This window comes from Protopterus annectens, chromosome 12.part0 (genome assembly GCF_019279795.1).
Source record: "Protopterus annectens isolate FY-2018-M chromosome 12.part0, PAN1.0, whole genome shotgun sequence".
Classification (NCBI taxonomy): Eukaryota; Metazoa; Chordata; order Ceratodontiformes; family Protopteridae; genus Protopterus; species Protopterus annectens.
The window spans coordinates 991,897,721-991,925,382 of NC_056746.1; the positions used below are offsets into that span (position 1 = coordinate 991,897,721).

A 27,662-nucleotide genomic window follows, 5' to 3' on the forward strand; every position below is an offset into this window, starting at 1 on the left:
TGACCTTCACTCTCTAACCCAAAACTGTTTCTCAATTGCTGAAACCTGGTTCAATAACTTCCACCTAATTCTCACCCCAAACAAAACTAAACTTATTTTCAGCCCATGTAGGTATCCACCCTCAAGTGACAAATCTATCTTAATGTCCAACAACAACACCAAGATCACCCCAACCACCCACACAAAACTATTAGGTATAGAAATATATAATAACCTGAGATCTGACATCCACATATCCCAAACCATCAAGAAAGTCCACAAAAAACTAGGCCTCCTCTATCGTAACAAACACTTTCTCACTAAACACACTAAAACCACAATTGCTAGAACACATCTCTTATCTACCATCCTCTACGTCTCCCCTATTCTAACTAATCTGTGGAAGACTGACCTAAACAAACTTGAATATTGCTACAACAAGATTGCCAGGTTTGCTTCCAGGTTGTCACACAAGACTCATCACTGTTTACCACTCAAGCAACTAAACTGGCCAGAGCTGCCTCACCTTCATAAACTCAATCAACTGTCACTTGTACATAAACTATACAACCAAGCTGATAAAATCCCAGCACTACATGATCTAATCCAACCCTATACTACTACTAGAACCCTAAGATCTAGTAGTCAGAACCTCTTAAATGTCCGTAATTATAATAACACTGGCAAAGCCCTCTTTAGCTGTTCTATGTCTAAAGCTTGGAATACTTTACCTAGCTACTTGACCTCTAACAGCTCTACTACACAATTACAAAAACACTTGAAAACACATTATATGGACAACTGGTCCTGCTCCTCTGACTCCCCAGGGTGAACAACTAATGTACAAACTAATATTTGTATTTCCCACATTCCTTCCCTTTTGTATTATGTACTGTATGGTACAAAAGGCTATTTCTGTCATTTACATCCCTACCCAATTATGTTTATCTGAATGTCCTTTTAAATACATTACTGTATTTATTCCTTAATATGTCATTTTGCCTTGTGCAGGCCATGTACTGCCTTTTATAGGTTCATAGGTTCATAGGTTCATACTAGGCTATCTGCCCGAGGGCATTTACAAGCCTAGCCCATAGTTTTGTGGCTTACGCCACCCCTTTAGTATGGGGAACTATACCCATTATTTTGCTGTGCCTCTGTTGAGCAGTGACACTGAGGTAATCCCTGGGGTATATCTGCGATCTCCCATCCATTGGTCAAGATTTCTCTTGAACAAGGCCAAAAAGAATATCCAGCTATGCACTAAACTTGTTGTGGATGGCAATGCACATACTCAACTGGAGGTAACAGCCAACCTACTAGCTGACAGATATGGAGCAAACTTCACCCCACATCCCTTCCAGTTAACCCCCAAAGTATACTTGTCACCATTCCTCAATCTATTCATAGGTTAGTACTAAGCTAACTGCTCTTGTGAGCCATTGTAAGCCTAGCCAATTATCCCTTGTGAGACTCAAACCCTGCACCTTGTGTTTGTAAGGCAAATACCTTAACCATTAGGCCACCCTCTGTATTATGTTGAAACTGCTGTTAAACTTTGTTATCTGAGTTTTTTTTCTTTACTATGTTAATATGTGCTTTGTGTGCTATGCAATGCATTATATTTCTGCATTTCATACTAATTGTTAAGTATATTTGTAGCCTGGAGCTTTTCTGTCTGGGCCCCTGCTGAAAATGGACCTTTGTCCAGTTGGACTATCCCAGTCAACAAATGTAAACTAAAATAAATAAAAACTAAAATAAATTAAATAAAAATAAATATAGTTTGCATTGTCAGTAATGGAATGTTTCTCTCTCTCTCCACCCACTCATCATCATTTGTTTATTATTGTTTATTATTATGATGCAATATTAATATATTTTGTTTAACTATATTTTGGTAAAATGTGATTTATAATTGTTATGTGTTATGATTCAGTATTAACATATTTTGTTAAGCTAACTGTTTTGTTGGCCTTATGGTTTAATTCTTACTGGCATGCTGTTAAAATACTGACTGTTATGTTAGTTAATGTTATGTTACACATAATGTACATTAATATGTATTTGGATTGGTAAATATGATGTTCGATTCTGTTAATGCTAAAAATGGTGTGTTTTTTACTAACCTTAACTTATTATACCTCATTTACAACAGCACATCAAGGTAGGGTGATTCTGGCTGATCTGCCTACCTTGCCTTATCTGGTCATGGCACCGGGTCCCAGCACGTCTGGGACTCAGGTGGGTGGTAACCCCTCTGCTGCCCCTGCACTACCTGCAGCACCTGGTAGTATGGGAGCGGTGGTGGAGAGGTTGTTGTCACCTGAGCCAACCTGGTGGGGCAGCCTAGCCCTAGTGCCCAGCCTCCACCACTGCTACCCCTGGGGCAGTGATGGAGCAATGCAGACAGTCCCATGGGTGGGAATGTCAGTCATGCTGCAGCCTTGTGGGATTTAGATTCCATAGCACCCTCCCTATCCAAGGTGTTTACCCCCCTCATGTGTCATAGACTGCCACTGTCTGCTGTCTTGTTTGGCTTGTCTGTCTGCAAATACCTCCTTACCTACCCAACTTACTTCCCTCACACATGCCTGTGTCCCTACCACAACATTCCACTCTCACCTTAAAAAAAAATGGCCACCTGTCCCCAAAAAAATATCATCCCATACATAGCTCTCCATTTCACACACGTGTCCACTGGGCACACATAATTTGGTTCAGTTGGCTTGACAACACAGTTATGTTTTCCTCACCCCTCTCTCTGGGGTTGAGAGTTCAAAGTCATGTATGAATTTTGTCAAAGTGCATAGTTGTTGCTGTACAAGAAATGGATAGCTATTTTTTTCCTACAACCTTTCTGCACATCCCTACTTGCCTTTCACTATGTTTTTCCTCCTGCTTGCACCCCATATCTCCCCATTTTTCTTTTCTTTATATTTTTAGCCCAACACTGTGCAATGCACAGCTTCACTAAGCAGAGCTAAATAGAGTTTTATTGCCTATATGTGATTGTAATATTGTAATACACAGTTACAAAATCAACACCTGTCCCATATTTCAAAACCAAGATCATCATACCTGCAGACCACTGCATTAACCTGCCACATCACACAACTCTTAATTTAAACAGGTGGTTTAAACAAAACATAGTAATTGCCTGTTACAGTCATTAAGTGTGTTTCAACGGAGCTGCATGCCATGCTGCGTTGCACAAACTTTATTATGAAGTAATAGGAAAAACGGGAATGTAACTTGGTTTCTGGTACAATAGTACACCAGTAGAAAGCCAAAGACATAATAATGGATGTAAGTGAGGCCTGTGATAGCAGGTAATTGTGCCCTTTTATCTGCAACATGTAGAAAGACACCTGCTAAGGCATTAATGGCAAAATATATGTTCAGCTGGCACCCTGGTGCAGAAATACATCCATAGAAAGCCATGCACATACTGATGGATGTAGAACATGTTTGTCACAGGCTGTATGTGTGTACATATATCTTGCAAAATACACCTGCTGTAGCAGTTCAGCTCAGTCTGTTAAATGCCTTGCAAACAGTACATTTTGCCGCACACAGTTCTGGCTTCAAATCCAGTGGTGTGTAACAGTGGAATTATAGTATTCTATTTATTCCCCATGTTGCTCAAGGACACAACAGACATGTGGTCTAGTTCTATGTTAGTGATACTGTTGCCTAACATACTTACCTTAAACACATGCTGTAATTGGACTGAAAATGGTAGCCTCACTCTGGCTCTGCCTCTACAACATGGGTGACACAGCTCTCCCAGGTACTCCTACAGCTTGTTGTCCTTCAAAATGTTCACACTCTCTGCCTATGCCTTTTATCTGCAGCAGTAACTGCAGCCTGTAGCACACTCATCTCAATGTAAAAATTGCTGCTACAGACCTACCTTCTATGATGAAGTAGTCTCCTCACCCCAGTAATGTCTGGCACAACATGTCAGAAAGGGCCCCTAATCTACATGAAGGCCTTATATATGGTACTGTGGTTGCATGTGATTGGCTGATAGTGCAGATAAGCTGTGTTGACTGCAATTAGCATGCAGAAACACTGAATAGTTGAGAGGCAATCACCTGCTGATGGGAAGCATGTTAAAAAGACAAGCAGCTGGCTATGGGAAACCAGTCTGTATGAGACTTTTCTCACACAGGACACACATATGCAAAATATTAACTATCAGCACATATCAGCAGAGGAGTATTACACTCCATCAGGTATGTAACCATTTTTTTTACATCAGGATGCAGATGTGTGAATATACTTAAAGGAAATGGGGATCACAGTAATAAGCCATTCATGGAAATGTGATGATGACATGTCAATGATATCCAGATTGGTTACACATACAGATGATGTGCAGTATCTCACAGGTGGAAAATAATGTCAGTGTGGCACACTGGGCTCTTGGGACTCCCCCTTTATAGTAACTGAAATTTCACACTGCTATTTGTTTGGCATAGTTGTTTTCACAAATTATCATGGAGGTTGGCCCTTGAGGACACATTACAATATACTGCAGTATGGGCCTTATAGCACTGTACTGCCATACAGCAGTATCTGTCATGGCACACATGGGAATATCTGACAATCGTTAATATTCTAGTTGCATCCACATGCTTGGTATATTTGCACACTGTGGAATATGACATGTGTGATCAAGCAGTGAATATTGCCAGCCATTCTGTCCTTGCTGTATATCTACATAGTGAACTTCCATGTATGTAAACCTGACATGTATTCCCATTTTGTTGTCTTTCAGGAAACATGTATGCATGATGCTGTGCAGCTTTCACAGATGCAGAGAATGAGTTGATCCTGGAAGGGCTCCGTCAACACCATGAAGTCCTACTGTCCAGGGGAAGCACAACAGGGAAAAGTGGGAGGCACTGTGGGCTGACCTTGTTCATGATGTCAATGCCACAGGTCATCAGAACAGGACATATGAGCAGGTACAACACTGCAATGGACATGATCAATGCTGCACACACAAGATCAGCAGATGTAACCAGGGGTTGTAGTGCCACTGGTGAGGGCCTGCAGCAGAACAACCACTCTCAACCACAGAGGAATTCCTGGCAAATATAGGCACACACGACAGCTCCCAGGCATCCATTACACCCTACACTGTGGTTGTGGATGCCATAGTTTCCACGGCAGAGGACCATACAGGTAAGCTCAGGTTGATCAGCACTGCGATACTGTAGAATTCAGTGAGTGAGGGAGTACATAGTTTTACATGAGTCAGTTCTGTCTGTTTTGGGAGGAAGGGTTTAACTGCAGTTTGACTGTCATGCTCAGATTTTGACCACTGTAACAATTAATACAGTAACTATTTTAAATGTGAGTTATATGGATGTATTACCATGTGGTGGTGGAACATGTGGTGGTACTGACATTACCTCTCCCTCAACTTTTCACAGGTGTGTCAGGTATCGAGCAAGCCCATGGTCCTGCTCCTAGTAAGCATGACACTGTTTTGTTATTGATGTATGTTTACAGCATTGTAATCCCTAGACTGTCATCCTTGGCCTGTTGCCTGTATTGATGTACTGTTGGCATGATTGCAAATGCACACATATTGTTTGACTGTACATGTGTTAGACTCATACCTATGCCTTGTATGTGTGACCACACTGATAGATGTGACAGTGTTGTCAGGACAGTACAGAGTGTCATATGTGACAGCTGTCCAGAGTCTACACTAATGTCAACAGTGTAATGAGAGTTTATTTAAAAGTAACTACAGCTGTTAGTGGGAAGAGTACTTTCCTATAGTCCTGTTATGAGGTTGAGTTTTTAACAGGTCTGTCATAGTGACAACAGTGTATAGAGCCTTACGTATTTCACAACAGAGTACTGCAGAGCATAATAGTGCAGGTAGTAATGTACTGCTTTTTCCAATATCACAGGTGACTGGGGGGTAGGTCTCTCTCCCCTACGCAACCTGATGTCAGTGTGTCCTCAGACTCTGATGATAATGGTGGCCACAGTATGGCACATGTGGGGGTTTGGGGGCTGAATCTGTCCCAGAGGTTGACATCCCTCTTTTGCTCCCATTGTCACCGCGCACAGTCAGTATACCCACACATACCCAGTACCCGGAGGCCATAGATATTGGACAGTCAGAGGGTGGAGACATTGAAGAGAAAAGTGTGGCAACTGTGGCTCCAGTGAGTGTAGACACTAGCCATAGCCAGAGAGCTGGCAAGGTCCCACATAGGTGGACTGACAGGGCTACTTGTAGGAGGCCTGCTGTCCATCCACTGCCTGTTGCAGGTGTCACATCACACGTCACTTGGCACATGTTTTGGGTTGTCATGAAGGAACAGGCATGTTCTGAATGGAACACCAGACATATGCTTAGGGTTATGGATGGAGCACAGTTTGACATCCATGACTGCCTCCACCACATTGGGGACACCCTGGATTGCTTGACTGATACAGTGGACAGAAATTGCGCTGAGACAGTGTCAGTCTTGGGGTGCACATTGTCTGTGCTGGAACATGTGGTTTGAGTTGAGTGTTGACCTCATGGACAGGTCAGCAACCCTATCTGCTAAGAGTCCAGTGGCCATGCACAGTCATGCTTCTGTAGTGACAGTATATCTAGTGCTACAGAGGAGAGTGTGCTGTCCACACTACGATGTGGCAGGCCATGGGCTCATGGTCCTGGGCATTCCCATGGGGGACACGGTCCCAGCAGGCAGCAGTCACCATCAGGTACTATCACCTTTTCTGGCCTTGAGCATGAAGGTGGCAGTGCAACTCCTGGCAGAGCCAGTTCCCATGTTCAGGGCCAGAGACGGTGAACTGTCAACTCTACCATATACAGTCCACACATGCAGGGCTAGCGCTGAGCTTGACTGTGTACACACACACACACACACACACACACACACACACACTCACCACTGTCAAATGCAGATCACCTACAGACACACACTGCACCTTTCCATGGATCATCTTATCTGCATCCCTTCCTGACTCACACACATACTGTCAACCATTTGGGTCAGTCTAGGCCTCCTGCACCCCCACACAACATCCTGTGCAAGTGATGATACCTGTGCCACATCCCTGTCATCTTTACCATCAATGCAGGGAAATGAAGCTATGTGTCTGATGCAAAGAGCGACTATATTAGTTAACATGTACTTGTGTAATGCAGTGTTGTTTTGCCATGCTACTTGGAGTGGTTAACAACAGATAATGTATGCTGGCATTCATCATGAGTACGCCACATGCTTTTATGTACTTTATGTTGTATGATGTTGTAATGGCTGTATAGTTACACAATGGCAGGTGTGTCACAGACCTGTTTATGTTTCTGTTTTTATTCCAGGGGTCTGTTGGGATAATCTGTGGAAACACAGCAGTAATAAAGCAGCACAGGATGGCATGTCAGCACAGCAGAAATATGTCTTCAGCAAGGTACAGCGCTATAAGTGCATGGCTCCATAGGTTCATATAATATATATATATATATATATATATATATATATATATATATATATATATATATAATATGTATAAAACAGGCTAACAAGGACAATGGCAGCATTCCGCATACTCATGCATCCTTAATTTGTGCAAAGTTCTGCTACCCTTGAGAAGTGTCACCAGGGTTTTGGGAACTAGCACATCTACAAGCTGTGGTGATGGAGATGACCCATCTAAAAATATCCTGTGTCCAGTGCAGACAGTTGCCTGACACCAGTTTTGATTGTCATGTTCTGCATCCCATTGTGTAACCTGTGCATGTATGTGCATGTGTGCCACAGCAGATGTGTGCTTCACATGCATGGGGGGCCTGTTTCATGTATGGTGTACTGTCTGTGTTACATACCTGTCTCTCCAGCATGTACTATGTATACAACAGTGATGTTGTAGGCATGTAGAACAGGTAAGACATGTTAGTCCTGTCATGGATATGTGAGAGGTACACAGTGGGATCTGACACCTCCCTGTATGGAGCTATACACATCCCCTCCAAAGCATTTAGGAGATGGACAGTACATGTACAGTCATGACACAGACTCTATAAAATATGCTATCTACACAGTCTATTGGTGTACCATGGAACCTGTGTGACTGCTACAGTTGTACAATATGCCTGTGTAGTGGCATAGCAAGGGTGCCATTGCACACAATGAAAAGTGTGATAACTGCTACATTCAGTACAGCAGTGACAGTCTGGAATTTACATCCCAAACCTGTTGGTATAGGTTGTACAACAGTGAATGCATTCTCATATCTTACTGACCAGTGAAAGTCAAAGGCTACATTACTCTCTGTGTCCATAACCCCATATGTAATGACTCAACTGTGTGCAATATATGGACACTACAGTATTTTTCAGGGGTGAATGATTATCCACAGGATAGTATTGTGCAGTCACTGGCATTTAGTCTTTGTGAGTGGCTCAGAGAACAACTGACTGTGTCTTAGTCCATCCTGGATAACTGTTGGTTCTGTGTGGGATTCTGTTACAGCTCCTAATATGCAATCACCAGACAGTGGCTGTGATTGCAGAGAGGGAATAGGTACATGAGGTATGCCAATAATGGAGGATGGTGAACTCTACTGGTGACTCACATCATGCAGCATAGGTCTGCCAATGTTATCTTCCCAGAGTATGACTGTCAGACACTTGCCTATCCACCAGCTAACATAACACTCTGTACATGATGTACACAGTTTCTAGCAAGGCCTGCTGGCCTAATATTGTCATACACTTTGTCAGGCCATGGTTGGTGGAGTGAGACATATGTCTGACATCCATTGCATAGTGTAACAGTCAGTGGGCTCCGCCAGTAACAGTTGGGACGTATGATCTGGCCTTGAGCAAAAGTAACAGTGTTTGGTCCAGTGTCAGTAGGTGTACAACAGTGTTAGTGCTCATATCCATGCTAACTCCTAGTATGGCTTTTCAGATGACATGACTCAGAGATGTGGGGACACCACTTGGCACTATATGCTAGTTGTCCTCTGTGCAAATAAGTATTGCAATTACTTTCAGCATGTTGCAAGAAGAAAGTCATGCAAGGTGTCTGTACAGAGCACTGACAAACATGTTAGGGAAGTGTAATATGTACACACTGTGTTGCTTAGTCATGCTGCGCCTCACTTGCCCAAAGGATGGTCCAGATCCTCACCTGCAGTGCTGTGCAGCAGTGCCATGACATCCTCACATGGGGAACCAATGTATTGCATTATATGTTTATCAATATGGGTGATCAGTACAGCCCCCCCCCCCCCCAATATGAGGTCCTCCCTGGTGGGATCTGGCCACAAATCAGTCTCTTTAGAACTAACAGCACACACACCCCCTTGCAGATAATGCAGACATATATGTCAGAAAATCCATTTATTATCTCTTGTGGGATGGTTGACATAGTGTGACTACACCTCCCCCTTCAGATGGGACAGGCAAGTATGCAAAGCTCTACACCTATGCATTATATCAGCAGCATTGCAACTGCATGAACTTCGCTGTATGTGACAGGATGGACACAGGCTCATCATGGCTCAGCAAACCCGACTGGTGGACAACTGCCATTGGCAGGCTGTACAGTAATAGGTGGACAGTGCTGTGTAACAGTTGGAGTGAGGGTGTCCCCCCAACATGGAGGCAGTACCTCCTCAGCTAAAAGAAGCACATATTGTTGTTGTGATGTTGTGTAGACATGGTAAGTGGCAAAATTAGCCACCCTCACAAAGAAGAACCACAACACACATTGTAGTTACATGTGTGACCTCAAAAGACAGGCCCAGATTGTCAGTGACCTCATACATCATGATGCCACATATGATGGGTCTGTACTCATTCCTAATCTGTACTCCCACACTGTCTGCGTCAACTACACTCCCTTGTCCCTACCACGTGTGACACATGACATTCCTACAACCTGTCCCATAACTTCCATGTTTACCAAGCAATTCATAACTGACCTCTGTTTGAAAGACACACAGCATCTATTGACACACAGCATCTATTGCACATGCTAGCATTCCAGGCTGCATCCCACATGTAATCTGACAAGGATTACTAACACCATTGGGTAACCCTTGCAATCATACTGACACCACTGACTGCACACCAGCTGAGTGGACAACAGCAACTGTAATACCCTTGCACAGAGGTGGTGCATTCACTGACCATCATAACTATACACTTTTTTGTCTAAGTATCCATATCTGTATGCCCATAGGGGCAGTCATCATGGAGCTGATCAGCACACACATATGTGATCTAAACACACTTGACTGTACACAGTTTCAGATGTGTGACAGGGGAAGCATGACTGTTATACATGGTGGACATTTCCGAGGCAGTCACCAAGGACCTGGGTGAGGGTATATCAGGATGTGCAACCCCCTAGACTGAGCCAAGCTGTCTGACTATATCCCCCACTTAGGCAAAATTTACAAAGCACCCACATAGGCATCCATGATGCCGTCACTGTAGGGGTCAGTAAGTGGCCCATTGATGGCACACATACGCAACATAGGGACATCCGCCTCCAGTAGCTGATCTGTAAGGAATAGTGCTAAACAGGGTGCAGTTCTGGTTCCTGTACTGCTTGGAATCCATTTAACCACAATACATGCGACTACTGAATGACTGTGGCTAACAATGTTGGCTGATGCCTGCAAATTGTGAGCATCATAGAGTCTCTGTGGTATGTCACTATTCTGCAAGAGGGTATTGCGAACACATGCCTGTTGACATACTAATCACCATAAACTCCATGCAAATATATATGTAGTATAATTTCCATCAGTTAGACCAATGTACCTGGTAAGTAACACATCAGTCACAACATGTGATGTACATACGCAACAGTGAAAGAACTACGCACACAGACCTGGCCACACAGGTTTACACCTAATGTGCCTCAGATCACCATGTCTCTACAGTGGTACGGCAGGAATCATATGGCATAGTTGAGAGTTGAGGCCACAGTCACCTATATGTGACATACTCAAAACCTCCAAATACTCTTCCCTCAGCATACCAAAATCTGAGTGCAATGGCCATTTATTGATGTACCTTTCCAAGCAGTACTGGCAATTGCACACAACAGTATGGTCCCTCACAGAGACACTTCATGTCTTTAATATGTGTTCAGGGCAGTGTGTGACCCTGCTTGATTGCTTATGTTGCCTATCTGTAGGAGGCATAGTAGATGGATAACACACTATAAGGACATTAACCTCATATGTGACATTAGTACTACATGTTTGTGGGAGAGATTTGTCTAGCAGACTTAAACACACTCTTGAAACACAACCCTGCCTAATGGCACACAGAGCACCTCAGTGCACTTGAGCACATGCCACCTATATGAAATGCTGGGCAACTGTCATCTCAACACAGGGCATCTGCCTGTGTCCCTCTTGGACTGGGGCAATATGTGCTGATCATGTAACTATGGGTATAAAGATGTCTATGCTTGTGAAGGCTGTATGGCCATTATGCTTGTGAAGTTCAAACACCCTATGGTTCCATAACATGATGTAAAATGCTCTAACACGCTCAAACAAACATGGCTGCATTGAGACTAGCACCACATCCAGTCACTACGTACAGGACACGCCAAGGCACACATGTAGCACAAGTTGATTGTATGTAGATGAGAACCCTTACCTATGTAATGGTATATACTACAGATCACAGTACGTGATGCATGCAGCGCACCTCATGTCTGCTAGTACTATCAGTTTAGGGCATGTTATGCTTGATGACATCAGCAGGCCTTATTGCAGGCATTCCTTTGGAGGGGGCCACATCACACTCTGCAAATAAAATACTGCAAATCCTACCTATTTCTAAGTTACCAAGGTGATTATATTTATGCCATATGGACATACACACACACACACCAAGTGGCCTGGAGTGAGATTGGAACCTCTACCTATCTATTCTTACACACTACAGATCACAGTACGTATTGCAGGCACCACAGGTTAAGTCTGTTGTATATGTGATTGCAGACACAATACTTGTGCATTACACAAACTAGGCTTGTGTTGAACAGCATCTGTGGCCTGCAGAGTGATATTGTCTTGTACTGTTATCTGCATCTACCATCCTAGCAGTGAGATAACTGTTATTATCCTAGCTATGTATGTACAGTTACAAGTATGGCCATATGTGGCTGTTTGCACTTAGATAGGCAAACCTGTGGGCAGGAACAATATGCCCCGTCCATGCGTGTGTTGACAACATTATACATTACACCACCTACTCACCTGTGTCTGTCTACGTGGTGACATCCAGCAGGCACAGGTGTCTGTAGGTAAGTGGATTATGTACTGTTGCTCCCTCAGTTTCGATCCTTTGAGCAACAGTATGGATGTGTGATGGTGCAGATTTACTCACCATTATTAGGGTATGTAGGACAATACAGACATCCACGCACATATTTATGTATATAACAGAGATGTCTACACAAATGTAGCTGTGTATGTATGATATGTATATATGTTATGTAGATATATAGGGAGAGTCTATTTTAATATGTATAGCTATATATATTTGTATATATTTGTTTGACACTACATAGAGATAGATATACTATGTATGTGAGAAAGAGATAGTGACAGACGGATATGTATATGTATCTGTCTGTATATATAGACATATCTATACATAGCAGGTCACTTTGATGAAGAGGCAACATAATTGCACTCATTTTGACTAAGTGTATGGGCATGCCCAGTGGGACTGTCAGTAATTATAAAAGTGACTCCAGGCCACACCTATATTTACTCCAGTCCAGGATTTTGTGTGTTACAGACAATGACATCTGTCCCTGTTCCTTCAGTACTGCACTTCACTCAAAATGTCCATGGCATTACCCAGCTGTCTGCTGTACTTAATATGTGACTGAGGTTCATAATGTTACACCACTCACAGACTGACAGTCTGTGAAAACACCAACATAGTAATACCTCACATGCAAAAGATGTAACTACTTCCAGATTAGAACCATCAATACCATCACCCTTGCTAACTTCCTAGTCCACTGAGCCACACAGGCTGCCAGACAGAGAGGAGTCATTCATCACACAATCAACAGCATAAATATGTACATTGTTATTCCTGCGTTGTGTGACATACAATGTGTGATCAAGTTCTGTCTTACAGCCCTGAGATTGCGTGGTCTGCTGATGTACCATTGCTGAATTACTGTTAAAGCAGTAATATGGGAACACTGCTATGTTGGGGGTGGGGGAACAACAGCACATGATCTGCTGGGATAAACAGTAGTCCACATATCATGTGACCCCACTGTTTAACATCTCCCTTGACTGATGTAGTGAATATTGCAACCATGAGGCCTAATGATTATTAGGAACTGGGTATCTGTAGTCCCATGTTGATGTTACTTCTGTCCACATAGCCTATGATATTTCCTTGCATAAATGCAGCAGATCCATACATGTGATACCATATTATAGTAATCCTTACAAGTAGTGTGTAGGGTAGGGACTTACCTTGGGAATGCAGCAGCTGACAGAACTGTAGTTCAGGGCTGACTCTCTCTGATGCAAGCAGTACACAGCCATTAAATAAAGAGGTACAGGTTGTGTGTGTTGCCTGGCATCAACAGTTTTACTATATTTATGTGAGTAGGAGTAAGGTGTCAGTCTTTAGGGCCCTAGGTTGTCAGTGAATGTGCTATGCGTTGTCTCTTAGCCAAAGCCAGGGCGTATTGGGCAAGCCTAAGTCTGCCTAAAGAGACATTTTCAGGGGGTTCCTCCTCCGAGTCCTCCTGTGGCTGTGGTGACCTAGGCAGTGGTGGAGGACTGTGTATCCCTTCCCTTTGCTGATCCTGCTGCAGCTGTATCCGCAGGATCATATTGTGTAGCATGGCACATACTGTGAACATATGTGCACATGTGGCTGGAAAGTACTGCGGCACTCCACCAGATATATCACCGCACTGAAACTGTGACTTCAGAAGCCCAAACATACACACTATGATGTTCCTAGTTCATGCATGTGCCTCATTATGGTGTTCTTCCATGGGTGTGTGTGCATTTCTGATGGGTGTCCTCATCCACAGTTCCAGTGCCTAGCCAACATCCCCCAGTAAATGGCCATGTGTCCTCCCTAGCAAACTTCTGGTACAGCTGTGTTGCATGTCAGATATGGGAGTCATGACAACTACCAGGGCTGCCAGCACACACATTCATGATAATCCCCTGGGCATTGCACACGACCTAGCAGTTGGAGTGGTACCCCTTGCGGTTGACATAGATTCTACTCTCCTCACCTAGTGGTGACTTAATGTGTATATGAGTACAATCTATAGCACCCCTTACCTCAGGGTAGTGTGCCACTTGGTAGAAGTGTTGCATATTGTTGGCCCCTGCCTCAGGGGTGAGGGGTAAAGATATGTACTCACTGGCATGAGATAACATAGCATCCAGAAAATTGTGGAGTATCCTGGATGCTGATGCCTGTGAAACCCTCATCATGTCCCCAGTTGGTCTTTGGAGAGTTCCTGTAACTAGTATCCTAAGGGCTACACATACCTTTGTTTCCACTGGAATGGGTTCCCTTCTGTTGGCTCTGGGTCTGAGTTGAGGGTGGCAGAGCTCAGTGAGTTCTTGTAGTATGTCCCTGTCCACCCTGTAGTGCTGCACAATCTCCAGCTCATGTGACTCCTGGAAGGCACCCTGGGCCTAAACGCTCTTCTCCTTCTCTGTCTAGGCCTATTATCAGCAACAGCAGCATTGACTTCAGCATCTAGCACATACAGATGTAGCAGATCTGCAGCAGCCCCTAGCATTCTCTCAGTTAAAATTCCCAAGTGTGTACTCCAAAGGTGCTGAGTATGGGGGAAAATCAGATTGTAGGGTGTATGCATACATTATAGTGCTCTGCTGTAGGTACTGACTGTGTAGTTGGCTGCCTATGAAGCATTCTGATTGCCTGGTATATCATTAACATCAGTTAATGGACCTAGTTTAAGTTAAACAGAGGTCAAAACTAATTAATATGTCATTGGCTTTTAGATACGCTCAGCACACAAACACGTGCCCGTAGGTAAACAAAGCTTAGCACTTAGTGTACACACACCCCCAGACTTCCACACTGTGCATAGCGGAGCACCACACAAACATGTGGAAACATGCGCCTCTTAGCTAAACAAAGCTTAGACGTGAGTGCACACAGCCCCCTGAAAGGGCGCTCTCAGTTCTGGGGCACGCCACACAAACAGGTGCAGCTAAGTTGAAATAAGCTTAGAAGTCATTGGACACACCCTCCCCTGATGTCAGCTACCTCCTGTTTAAACACCAACTTGGTTCCCTGCCTACACGAAGGGATATGCAGACATGATTACCCCTTTATGCTATTCAGTGACTCCACCTCATTTGCATAGGGATCCATGCTCACAGTGTGGAAACTGCACGCTTCCTAGCCCTACCATGTTAGCAACAGCACCAATGCACCATTGTAGATACTCCACACAATGTCCTGTAATACAAATACATTTCTATGACATAACATTAATTTTATTTTTTCCACATTTTTTTTTATAAAGCATGTTTGCGCACAGTGACACACCACTAAAACATGCCCAGATTATTAAAAACAATAAATAATTTAACTTATTTCCTGTAATTTTTCAGACACAAAGGAGGCTAGTTTCATTCATGTCTGTATGTGGTATGCCATTTCTGTCCATATATCTACATTTTACAGCCTCTTTTGTCTGTCTACACTCCTGTACACAGAATTTTCCTTGTACACTACGGACATTGAAGAGCTCACTGTCTGCTTGCTGGATTGCTCTATCTACCTCATTTGCATGAGATTCACCTGCTTATGAGGTGATTTGCATGCCGTGGAACTTCCTGTGTTGTCATGTGTGTGCACGCCACTCAGCAGTGTTTACTGAATCTAAAACCCGCTTACTTTCATGTAAGCAGCACAGCACAATGCCTACACAGTAAATAAAACTGTGTAACCTTTATTAAATTCCCCTCAAGATTTTTTGTTGAGGTTGGGAATAATGAAATTACCTGTTCAGGCAAATATGCCTTATATAAAGAAAAAAATGAAAGAGTATGCTTATATTGTGGGGAAGAAGAAGTGACAGAACATCTTTTCTTAAAAATATGAGAGATTTAAAAAAATACAGAATAAATTATCCATAGAAAACTTTTTTGAAAGCGTTAAAAATTATGAAAGTATAAAATGGACATGACTGAATATAGATATTATGAAAATATAGGTAAAAATTTGAACATAAATTTATATAAGAAATTATTTTATATAATTTGGGTAATATGGAATGAAAGAATTAATGAAATTATCTTTATGGAAAATGGGTATTGTCACTTGTACTAAAGAAAATTAGATTATGGCTATGGAAAAGGGAGTGGGGTGCTATAAAATGGCAAGTTTTGATATCTGAAGTTTGAAATGAATCCAAATGATTGTATAAATGTGTAAATATGTATATATATGTAAATGTGTGTACATCTTTGTGTGTGTGTGTGTGTATATATATATATATATATATATATATATATATATATATATATATATATATATATATGTGTGTGTGTGTGTGTGTGTGTGTGTGCGTATATAGATAGATAAAGGACCCCTACTCTTTTCAATAGGTGCTCTTGGATCTTCTACATCTATGTGAGCTATCACCACGTCAAGCAGAAGGGACCTCAGTTTAATGTCTCATGAGAAGGATGACACACTCGGGAGTGTAACACTCCCCGTATGCTGCACTGCAAACCAGTCACCTGGAATGGGAATAGAACCCCTAACATTCTGGTCTTCCAGCAACAAAATAAGAGTGCCACTTATTGTCCCAACAAAATGGCACTATAAAAACAGTGAGCACTTAGAATCACAGAGTTGAATCGTAATAAATACAATATAAATGTATCATGGCATATGTATTGATGGAAACATCCAGTCTAAACTTGCTCTTTATTTTCCAATCAAACTAATCTGTGAGTAGAATAGCCGCACTCTTTTCACTGCTGCAGCTCCAGTTGGGATGTGGACAGTTTCTTGATGTTCATGAAAAGCATACCTACCAGCCACAAGCCAAGAAAAAACTCAGGTCCTGAAATGGGTCACACAAAGCAGTACCAGTGTTATTGAACATAATATGACAGGAACTTATTTACACAGTGCATATCCCTTACAGAGCATGAGGCATAAAGATTCCCTGACTAAACTATTTGATAATCAAAGTTTATGAAAGTACAATGACTGCAAAACAGGGCACATGCAAATGTTTTAATTCTAGTATATGCAAATATGTAAATGTTTTGAATATAATTCAAGAATCCTGTCACAAGGAATCATGAGTAAATGATTTGTGTCTTAGACTTCTTTTAATATTATTTATGTGGCACCTGGCGTTGTATTTTGAGAATTTTACATAAGTAAAGTACCTAGAACATAGGTAAACAGACTGTATAAAATCTGTAAGCACCTTTAATGTTATTCCATAAAAAAGAAGAAATATGTGCAGTGCCTGATCATGTTTTTTTACACAAAAGAATGCATGAATGTGATAGATAATATGTTGGAGATGCATGGACGCTGATGGTAGATGGAATTATATGCTAAATAAAGACCAGGGTATAGGTGTCTTCCTTTTTGCTAAAGAATCAGGTGTACAGCCAAAAAATAATGAGGGGACAATTGCCTAAAATCAGAGACAGTTTTGAAATATTACTCTGATTCTCTTGGAAAATGTATATATTTTTTATCAACGTGCATTTTCCTAGAGAACAAAAAGTATGAAACTGTCAGAAATTGACTGACTGTAATCCTCAGTGATTTCCAGAAAATCCAAAATGTTACGAGGAACACAGTAAAATTATAAGGCAAAATCGGGGACAGATGAAAGCTATGCATCAAAACTGAATGAGAAAGTGCATATATGCATCAAAACTGAATGAGAAAGTGCATGTCAAATCACTTTAAAAGTCTAGAGCTTTGCCTCACTGAAAGCACACACATAGTGGTTATTTTCTGCTGTCCTTTCTTAGACACATACCCAGTGCTAACCCTTTTCATATAGTTTAAGGTGACGATTAGTCTGGCAGTTTGTGCAGAGTATTAAGGCTATGAGCTGCTTCCTGTAGTCCAGACTTTGATTACTGCAGCTGTCCTTTGCCTACTGTATGACCTTGAGCAACTTACTTAACCAGACATTGCTTTGGGGAGATTGTGTAAGGCTCCTCATTTGTCTTCTGTATGCCTAGTAACTGTCTATGAATCTGTTTCTACCAGAATGTCTTTGCAGGCTAGTGTACTATAAAAAATATGCACAGATCTAAAAAAAAACATATGAGCTCAAATCAGAGCTGATCAGGGCTGAACCTATAAGAAAAAAAGACTTCAGCCCCTAAGCCACAGTGGCATGCTTTATGGAATATATTGCTTGAATAAGTTTAGCACTAGTAGCTGTTTGCGTAATCATAACTTCACTTTATCATCCCTATAGATTTAGGCTAACAGCAGCAGAGATCTCTAATGAAGCTTATTACATTACTGTGTGTAAAGATTTAAACTGTCCTTTCGCAGAATGTGCTTTGGCCTTTTAAAAAGACATCTGCAGTAAAATAAATTGTGTACAGAGAGGAGAAGTCAGAGTAAATGAGAAAGTTTGGAATTATTTGAATATTGTGACCCGTTGGTATATAGCTGTTGGTCATGTGCCCAACAGTACTGCAAAGCTTCTCAGAATGATATTTATGTTGTAACAAGTTCCTAGCCACAAAAATGCAGAATAAAAACAGGAATCTACTTACAAGAGACTTGTAGTGATGTTACTTCTGACTGTGTGAATGCTAAGAAAGAGGTAAAAAGTTAAATGAGAATATGTGAAGAAAGAAATGAAACATGCTCAGTTTCTGTTACATTTAGAAAGAAACAGTATCACTGAATCAACTTTTTTTTTTTTTTTAGGAAGCTGTGAAGCATGGAATACATAGAACAGTTCATGCTGGTGAGGTTGGCCCCGCTTCGGTTGTTAGAGAGGTAAGAAAGCAAGACATCATTCAAAAGCTTAGAGAACCTGAGGATTTGAGATGTAAGGGATGCCAAACTTGATGGAGTAAAGAGTAGTTTTGTTGTACAATGTCAAGTCTGTACCTGATGTATTTGCATCATTTCTAGTCACTATTGCTGAAAAGTCCATTCCTTGCTTTAAATTTATGTCTTCTGCGACAAAATGGGGTAAGATACGGCAGTTACTTTTGTAGACAGACATACTGATTTTATTATTTTTCATTTACCTGCAAGCCCATGCACTTTTCTCTTTACACTGTTGAACCTGTTAAGCATTAAACCTGTTACTCAATGATATCATATGAGCATGCTGCCGGTCATTTAGCAGTAGATTGAAATGTTGTCACAGTTTCACTCCTCATCATAAAATGGCAGGACAAACTGGAAGATAATGATTCAATGAATAGTTTATATTCACCACTTACCCATTGCAGAGGAAAGGCTGGGAACCTTGTCATCTCCTATTTTGTTCTGTCACTTACCTCAGATGTGCATTTCATAGCTATCCTTTGCTAAATGACTGTTCTGTAAACCTACAACTCTTCCAATGAAGAAATATTTGTTTTGTTATGCTATTATGTCTTCTAGCCAGGTATAAGCAGCAAACACTCCATCAACATTGGGGATGTCACTTTTTAGCCTTAGATGTTCATAGCCACCTTCATGGTAGCAGTCATTTCTGGGACACAACCACAAGACAAGGCTTGTGGTGACCTATACCAACAAGATCTTTATTCAGACAATTCTACATGAGGCAGAGTCCAACACGTCTCCACATCTATCTTTCGTACATATGTTCATACTATGAAGACAAAGCTACAGATGGGTTAGCCCAGGAAAGCCCTTAAATCCAAGGCATGTAAATGTATTAGTACAACATACTAGTATTTATAGCATGAAATCATCTGGCTGTACTTTCCTTACTAATTTTTTTTCTACTGAAATGTCATAGCAGTGTTAGAATAGGTTGTATTTTGCTGAAGTAAAATGTAGAAGCATATTTACTTGTATACAGAATTTTCAGTGTTGGTTTTGGACATTTCTATCCTTTTATCTATTTTATTAGGTTATGTTGGCAGGAATATGTGTGCTCATTCAGAATTTTTGTCAATAATGGATAACAATGGACCTCAGTAGTTTTTTTTTTTTTTGCTAAACTGTCAGAAGTATACATTGTGACATAATTTGAAAGCTGCTCTAGCAGATTAGAGAAGTGGCATTTACCTAAGTTATAGTCAAAACACAGTGTACCTGATAGGTGCCATGTAATTAACTGACAGTAACAGAATACAAATAAATATAGCACTTATGAGAACGGTCATGACAGAATAATAATGAATCAGATAAAAGTATTACACTTGAGAATAGCTAATATAATTACTCTGACTCTAACAGCACCTCCATCCCTAACAATACCTGTGACACTGCCCCCTCCTCATTGCAGCCAGTTCTCACCTCAGTCATTAAAAACTTCTCTTAAAACTAAAACCAACCACCTTAGCACCTGACAATCTCCCCACTGAATATCTAAAAATGGCTGCTGAGGCTATAGACTGCCCCATTTCCATACTCTTAAACCACTCTATCACAGAAGCATGTGTCCCAAAAATATGAAAAAAAGTTATATCCTACCGTTACATAATGAAGGAACTAGCACTGAACTTAGTAACAAGTGCATATTGCTATCTTCTCTCCCTTATGTAAAATTCTTGAAAAAATTCATTCAGTCCCAGCTATTCCAATACGTCACCAAACACAGCTTCTCTCCCCATTATAACATTACTACAACTCTCATACAATACACTAGTATTGTAAAGGGCCTATATTAAATCACCGGAAGCTGAAAAAAGTGAACGGTGATTGATCAACCCTATGTAAGAGAAAGCTTACAATGCAGAAGTGTCAGAACAGCCATTTTTTTCCCTTGGAAAAAAATGGCTGTTCCAACAAAAAAATAAAAAATAAAAATCTAATGTTAGGTAGTCCAATCTCACCTTCATTTTTACATATGGAGTTTGGAGCCGATCCTCGGCTCCGACTCGGCCGATTTACAAGCTAAAAGACTTCTGGTTGACTCGTGGCTAAGCAGGTATCTCATGGTGCACCAGTGCAATCCCCAGATCTCGTTTGCCACGTTGACGAGTTCGGATGTACTTCTCTTGGCTCTGGCTAAGCTTTTGCATTTTTCATTAACTAGTGTTTTTTTGCATATTTACTGAAAATATACATATATAGGGCTTTATCTTAATTGTCTTGTGTGACCGTAGTAGTAGTATCCTGTGTACCAGTAGTTAGCCGCAGTTGCGCTTTTTGCCTAAATCGTTAGTTCGGTTTCTCCATTTTCCTGTTATTTACTGGAAAGTATATATATAGGGTTTACCTTAATTGCCTTGTGGTCTTGTGTGACCAGTAGTAGTAGTCTCCTGTGTATCAGTAGTTAGGCGCAGTTGCGATTTATTGTCTAGATAGTTAATTTTGGCGGTTTTGCCCTTCTTAATCATAGATTCATAGATTAGTACTAAGCTAACTGCCCTTGCAAGCCATTTTAAGCTTAGCCAATTATCCCTTGTGAGACTCAAACTCTGCACCTTGTGTTTGTAAGGCAAACACCTTAACCATTAGGCCACCCTCCCACTCTCCTATTGATTACTTTCCTGTCAATCGATTATTGTTGACTGGTGGTCTTTAGCGGGGACCTGCTAAAGTCTTAATCACTTTACAGTTGCAAATTTTTCTCGTACCTTTTGAGCATGTGTGTGTGTGTGTGTTGTGGTATTCTTGGTCTGTTTGAATTAGAAGACCCGGTTCTTCACAGTACTAGGCCCGTTTAACTTAGAGGACCTAGTCCTCGTGTTTCTACTCCACTGTATATTTATTTGAAGATATTTCCTGTGTGACTGAATATCTGTCTGTTGTTTAGTGAAAGACCTAGTTTTTTTCCTTACACCAGGCTAGGCCCGTTTAACTTAGAAGACCTAGTCCTTGTGTAATTCGTCTGCAGGGCTAGGCCCATTTTAGTTAGAGGACCTAGTCCTCAGTCATTCTCTTTCTCTTTCTCCTTCTCCTCTGGTTGCTTGTGTGTTGCAATGTCTAAGGATAATAAGGAGCACAAACCCTCTGGGTTTAAAAAATGTATGAAGTGCTCCCAGAAAATGTCTTTGACGAATGGCCACAGTAGCTGTGTCTACTGCTTGGGAGCCGTCCATTTGCAAGAATCATGTTTGTTCTGTCATGCTTTCTCTCCTAGAGTGTTGCAGGATTGAAAGAACAAATTGATACTCAGGGGTCTTCTGAAGCCAACCTTCGAGGAAGCTTTATCTGGTTCTTCGGCTACTTCGTCTAAGTCTTCAAAGTCAAGATCTGACTCAAAATCAAAAGGTTCAAAAGGCCTTTTCTGGCACCGGCTGGTGTTTCGGAGCCGCCTGCCAAATTAACAAAATCTGCCTCCTCTACTCCTCAGTTTTCGGAGCTGAAGGAGAGCACCGTGGTTTTAGAGTCGGTCACAGGTGCATTGGTGCCGACTGCTGAACCCTAGGAAATAGTTGACTCTGCTTCTCAGAGCCGGTCTGTAGAGTCCCTACCGGTCTCCTTGATGGTCAAATCTCCAGTGCCTGCTAGGTCGAGATCCCCAACTTTATCTTCTAGGTCTTCCAGGAGTCTTTTGGAAGAAGATGTGGAGAGGGTAGTACTGAGACTCCTGAAGTCGTCTGCCCTGCCTAAATTTTTGTTGGCTCCAACCCAATCGGCTCCAGAGCCACTCGAACCAGTCTTGTCCTCATCCATGATTACTCATCCAAGCCATGTTGGTTTTTTGGAGCCAGAGCGCTTGTTACCAATGGAGGAACCCTCGGTTCCGGCTTCCCTTGCTGTTGTATTGGAGCCGAGTTCAGCTCCGACACGCTCGGCTCCATCCATCATGTCCAGGGACCGAAGCTCTTCTGTCAGCGCCAAGGGGGAGGGTTTGAATCGATCTTCATTGGTTCCGAGCCTTCCTCTCGGTGCTTCTGCCAGTGTGAGCTCGGACCCTGCATCTATCTCAGAGCCGATGGCTTGGGCTCCGGCACCGTCCTTTGTCTATTTGGAGTGGGGATGGTCTTTGGAGCCGGAGATGTCTGCTTTTGAGGTGACGAGGAGTGTGCTGTCACAATCTACAGCCCCTGCCAGTGGTACAAGCACTCTTCCCCCCAGGGCTTCCACTTCGGTCTCAGTACCTACTCTCTCCGGAGACAGCAGAGACCCACAGCCTCAGGAGCCACTGGCTGTTTGCCCCCACTCTTCTGGGGCCTCCCCAGAAGGTCCTTTCGAGGAGTCCCCTCGGAAGAGAGTATGCAAGAGGAAGCATATTGACTCCCAGGATGAGTCTCTGACATCAGACATTGACCTCAATGAGTCGGAGGGGGTCCCCTAAGTCGTCCTCTGATGATGTCTCCTTTGTGGACATTCTAGAGATCCTTAAACAGAGGTGTGACTGGCCCACTGTCAACCCTTCTGATGAGGAGTCGGTGTACCTGAAGGCTTTCGTGTCTCAACCCTCTGCCTCTTGGGTGTCTCCACCTTTCGACAAGCTAATGGATATGGTTAGTCGGAAGGTGTGGGATACTCCCGATGCCGTGGAGCCAGTCCCTAGAAGACCAAATAAGTTCGTGTCTGCCCCTCCTGGAAAAGAATTCTTGTCTAAGGGTGTTCCCGTAGATGCCATGGTGCTGGCGGCGGCCACGAAGAAGGAGTTGGCGGAGACTTCTTCCTCTGTTCATCCGCCAAACAAGGAGTCTCGACAGATGGACAGATTTGGGAAGCATGTATTTAGTTCAACGGCTTTTACACTTTGATCTCTGAACTATCTTACCCGTTTCACGAGGTTGCAGAGGGATGTCCTCAAGGATTTAGGAGATTCCATACAGGGTGCTTATCCTGAGGGAGTCCCTGATAGGATCTCTGCTCAGTTGTCCACCCTAAATTTGGTAGTTAACTCCTCCATGTGGCTTATCTCTCATTCGGCTGATGGAGCGAGCAGAGCAGCAGGTTCAGGAGTTGCCCTTATGTGCCACTCCTGGATGCACTTGTGTAACTTTGTGGAGCCTTTTAAGTCCACTTTCACCAACGCCCCATTTGATGGTTCCTCCTTGTTTGGTTCCAAGGTGAAAGAAACACTCACTTGGTGTGAACAGGAAGGAAAGACTCTCTCTGCCGTGGGTGTCCGTTTTACCGTCCCCTCTCGACAATATCCCAAAGGTCAAAGGGGAGGTAAGATGTGGTTCAAAAAGTCCCAGAGGGCCTTTCCAGACACACAGAGTGAATCCTCCTTCAGAGTCAGAGGAGGAGGAAATGGTAGATGTCGCCCTAGAGGCAGGGGTGGTCCACAATACCAGCAAGGCCATGGTTCCTTTCGAGGGCGGCCTTATCAGCGCTCCTGATGTGGGGCTTGGCTGCATTTCTCTGGGGCTAGTCAGGGGTCGCATCTCTTTGTATTCAGAGGCCTGGCTAAATATAACCCAAGACAAATGGGTACAAAGAGTTGTTACCAGAGGCTATATCATATCCTTTTCCCTTCCACCGTTTGTTCCCAAGAAGATCCCAGATGTTCCACCCAATCACAGGGATCAGGCAACTGTGGAGATCAACAAGTTGCTCTCAAAAAGAGTCATCCAGGCTGTCCCAGCAGACCAGACAGGATCTGGAACTTACTCCAGGATCTTTTTAGTCCCAAAATGAACCAATATTGGACCTCAGCAGATTAAACGAATCCGTGAAAAAAGGACAAGTTTTGGATGGTCACACTGCAGTCGATACTCCTGTGGTTAGGGAAAGACTATTGGATGTGCTCTCTGGATCTCCAAGACGCCTAGTACCATATAAAAATGGACAAGGCGTCAAGGAGGTATCTGCGCTTCCAGCTGGGAGCCAGCCATTATCAGTTTCGTGCTCTGCCCTATGGTCTCACCACAGCCCCCAGGGTGTTCACCAAATGCATGGCAGTAGTGACAGCTCACCTGAGATGTCAGGGATTCCAGGTGTTTCCGTATCAGGGATGCCACCATCCAGCTTTGTGCTTAACTAGGGATCTCCATAAATTGGGAAAAATCTGCATTACTGCCCTCGCAATCTGTGAATTTTATAGGTGCAGAGGTAGTCACAGTGGATATGACAGTTTGTCTTCCTGCCGAAAATCTCACAAGTTCAGCGTCTTTTTCTGCTTCGGAAGGTCAAAGCAAAATGGATTATTCAACTTCTTGGAACGATGGCCTCAACCACCTTTAGCCAAGTTGCACATGAGAATCCTTCAATGGCTCCTGTTCTCCCAATGGTCGTTCCAATATTTACTGCTGAATCACCCTATTCTGCTGACAGAATCATGCAAAAAAGACTTTCGTTGGTGGATAGCCCCCAACAACTTGTTCACTGGAGCTCCCTTTGTGCCTACCCAACCGATTGCCACTGTGACCACGGATGCCACCCAGGTCAGGTGGGGGGGCATTATCTTGGCAGGACTGTCCACGGCACATGGCAAGAACACGAGGCTCATCTGCATATCAAGGTTCTGGAGATGAGAGCAGTGCTTTTGGTGTTGCAAGCACTTCAGGACCTTCTTCCTCCAGGGACGATTGCGATACAGTCAGACAACATGTCTGTTGTGTGGTATAGCAACAAACAGGGCGGTACTAGGTCTTACCCACTCTGTTGAGAGGCCATGCGAGTTTGGGAATGGGAGATTTCTTCCCAGCACTTTCTGGTGGCAACACACATTCTGGGGACAACCAACGTGATAGCCGACAAACTGAGCCGGGCAATCTTGCTGCGCCACGAGTGGTCTCTGAAACAGGAAATAATGGAACAGATTTTTCGAAAATGGGGACAACCTTGCTGCGACCTTTTTGCCAGTCCAGTCAATGCCAGTTATTTTTCCCTAATTTCCCCTCCGGGGGAAGCACCCAGAGACGCTCTGGTCCATGAGTGGTGCACGGGACTTCTCTATGCCTTTCCTCCATTCCCCTCTTATCCCCAAAGTGATACAGAAACCAACTGACTGGGAAGCAAGTTAATCCTCATTGCTCCTTACTGGCCTCGTCAGGTCTGGTTCCCCTTCCTTGAGCCTCTTCTCCTGGACGATCCTTGGATCCTGGACCCAGTTCCAGATCTATTTACCCACATGTCTGGTTCACTACACCCCTCTCTCCACACCCTCAGATTGACAGCTTGGCTGCTCCAGTTCCATCTCTAGTCAGGCTTCATGATGTTTCGTCATCAGTGTCCCATATTCTTTTATCCTCGCATAAACTATCAACCAGAAGGCTGTATGACAGTAAATGGAAAAGGTTCTCTATCTGGGCAAAGAAAATGAAAGTGGATCCTTACACCACTCCCGTTCCTGTGATTCTGGAATTCCTTTCGGAGCTTTTTCAACAGGGATCTGCCGCAGCCACCATCAAAGTACAATTGGCGGCTATCTCACATTTTTATTTGGGATCTCCAAATGTCAACCTTATGTCTCATAAGTTATGCAAAACTTTCTTGAGAGGAGCCACTTTACTGAGACCACCATTACAAGAACCTGTGGCTTCTTGGGACTTAAATTTTGTGTTTGTCCAAACTAACATCCCCTCCCTTTGAACCATCTCATTCAGCTTCCTTAAAGTATATGTCTTGGAAGACTGTGTTCTTAGTAGCTATTACATCAGCCAGACGTGTTTCTGAACTACATGCCCTGTCTATTAAGCCACCTTATTTAGTCTTTCATAAAGACAGGGTTTCTTTACATACCAATCCTTCATTTGTTCCCAAATTTTGTTCTTCTGCCACATTGAACCAGTCCATTGAGCTTCCAGTTTTCTTTCCCAATCATAGCAATGCAGCTGAATATTGTTTCCACCAGTTGGATGTTCACAGACAGCTACATTTTTATTTGCAATGAACCAAAGAATTTTGGAATTCAGACCAGTTGTTTGTTTCCTTTTCTGATTCCAGATTGGGCTTACCAGTTTCTAAGGTGACATTGTCTAACTGGATTTCGAGTTGCATAGCTTTCATCTACAGTTCAGAGGGCAGACCTTTACCCCACAGGGTCAAGGCTCACTCTACCAGGTCTCTGTCTACCTCTGCAGCATTTCTAGCCAAGGTACCAACTGATCATATCTGTGCAGCAGCTACGTGGGCTACCCCTCACACCTTCATAACTCTTTATAAGTTGGATTTGGCTTCTAGGGATAGAGCATCCTTTGGCTGCATGTTGCTCAGGAGTATCTTCCAATGAGCCACCCAAGAATAAGGCGCTAGGGACACTGTCCCATATGTAAAAATGAAGGTGAGATTGGACTACCTAACCTAAAGAAGTTGTGTACTCACCATAACGTTCCATGCTGGTAGTCCATCTCACCCTTTATTTGTACCAACCCACCCTCCTGCCCCCATCCTGGAAGATCTGGAGGTAATACTGTAAATTTCTTGGTTGGCGACCCTTTAGTATTGGTTTGTTGGTTAGGGGTTTCATTCTATTTCTAGTGAGCAGCAAACAAGACCTGGGGATTGCACTGGTGGACCATGGGATACCTGCTTAGCCATGAGCCAACCAGAAGTCTTCGAGCTTGAA

At 42.9% G+C, this 27,662-nt stretch overlaps 1 protein-coding gene across 1 annotated transcript in view; it reads left to right on the top strand.

Annotated features, from left to right (window-relative positions):
- ADA (adenosine deaminase) overlaps positions 1-27,662 on the top strand; it is a 758,716-nt gene that overhangs the window by 534,301 nt on the left and 196,753 nt on the right. Inside the window, exon 7 of the mRNA XM_044090009.1 lies at positions 18,977-19,048. Coding sequence (XP_043945944.1) covers positions 18,977-19,048 — 72 coding nt within the window. The remainder of the gene's footprint in view (positions 1-18,976; positions 19,049-27,662) is intronic.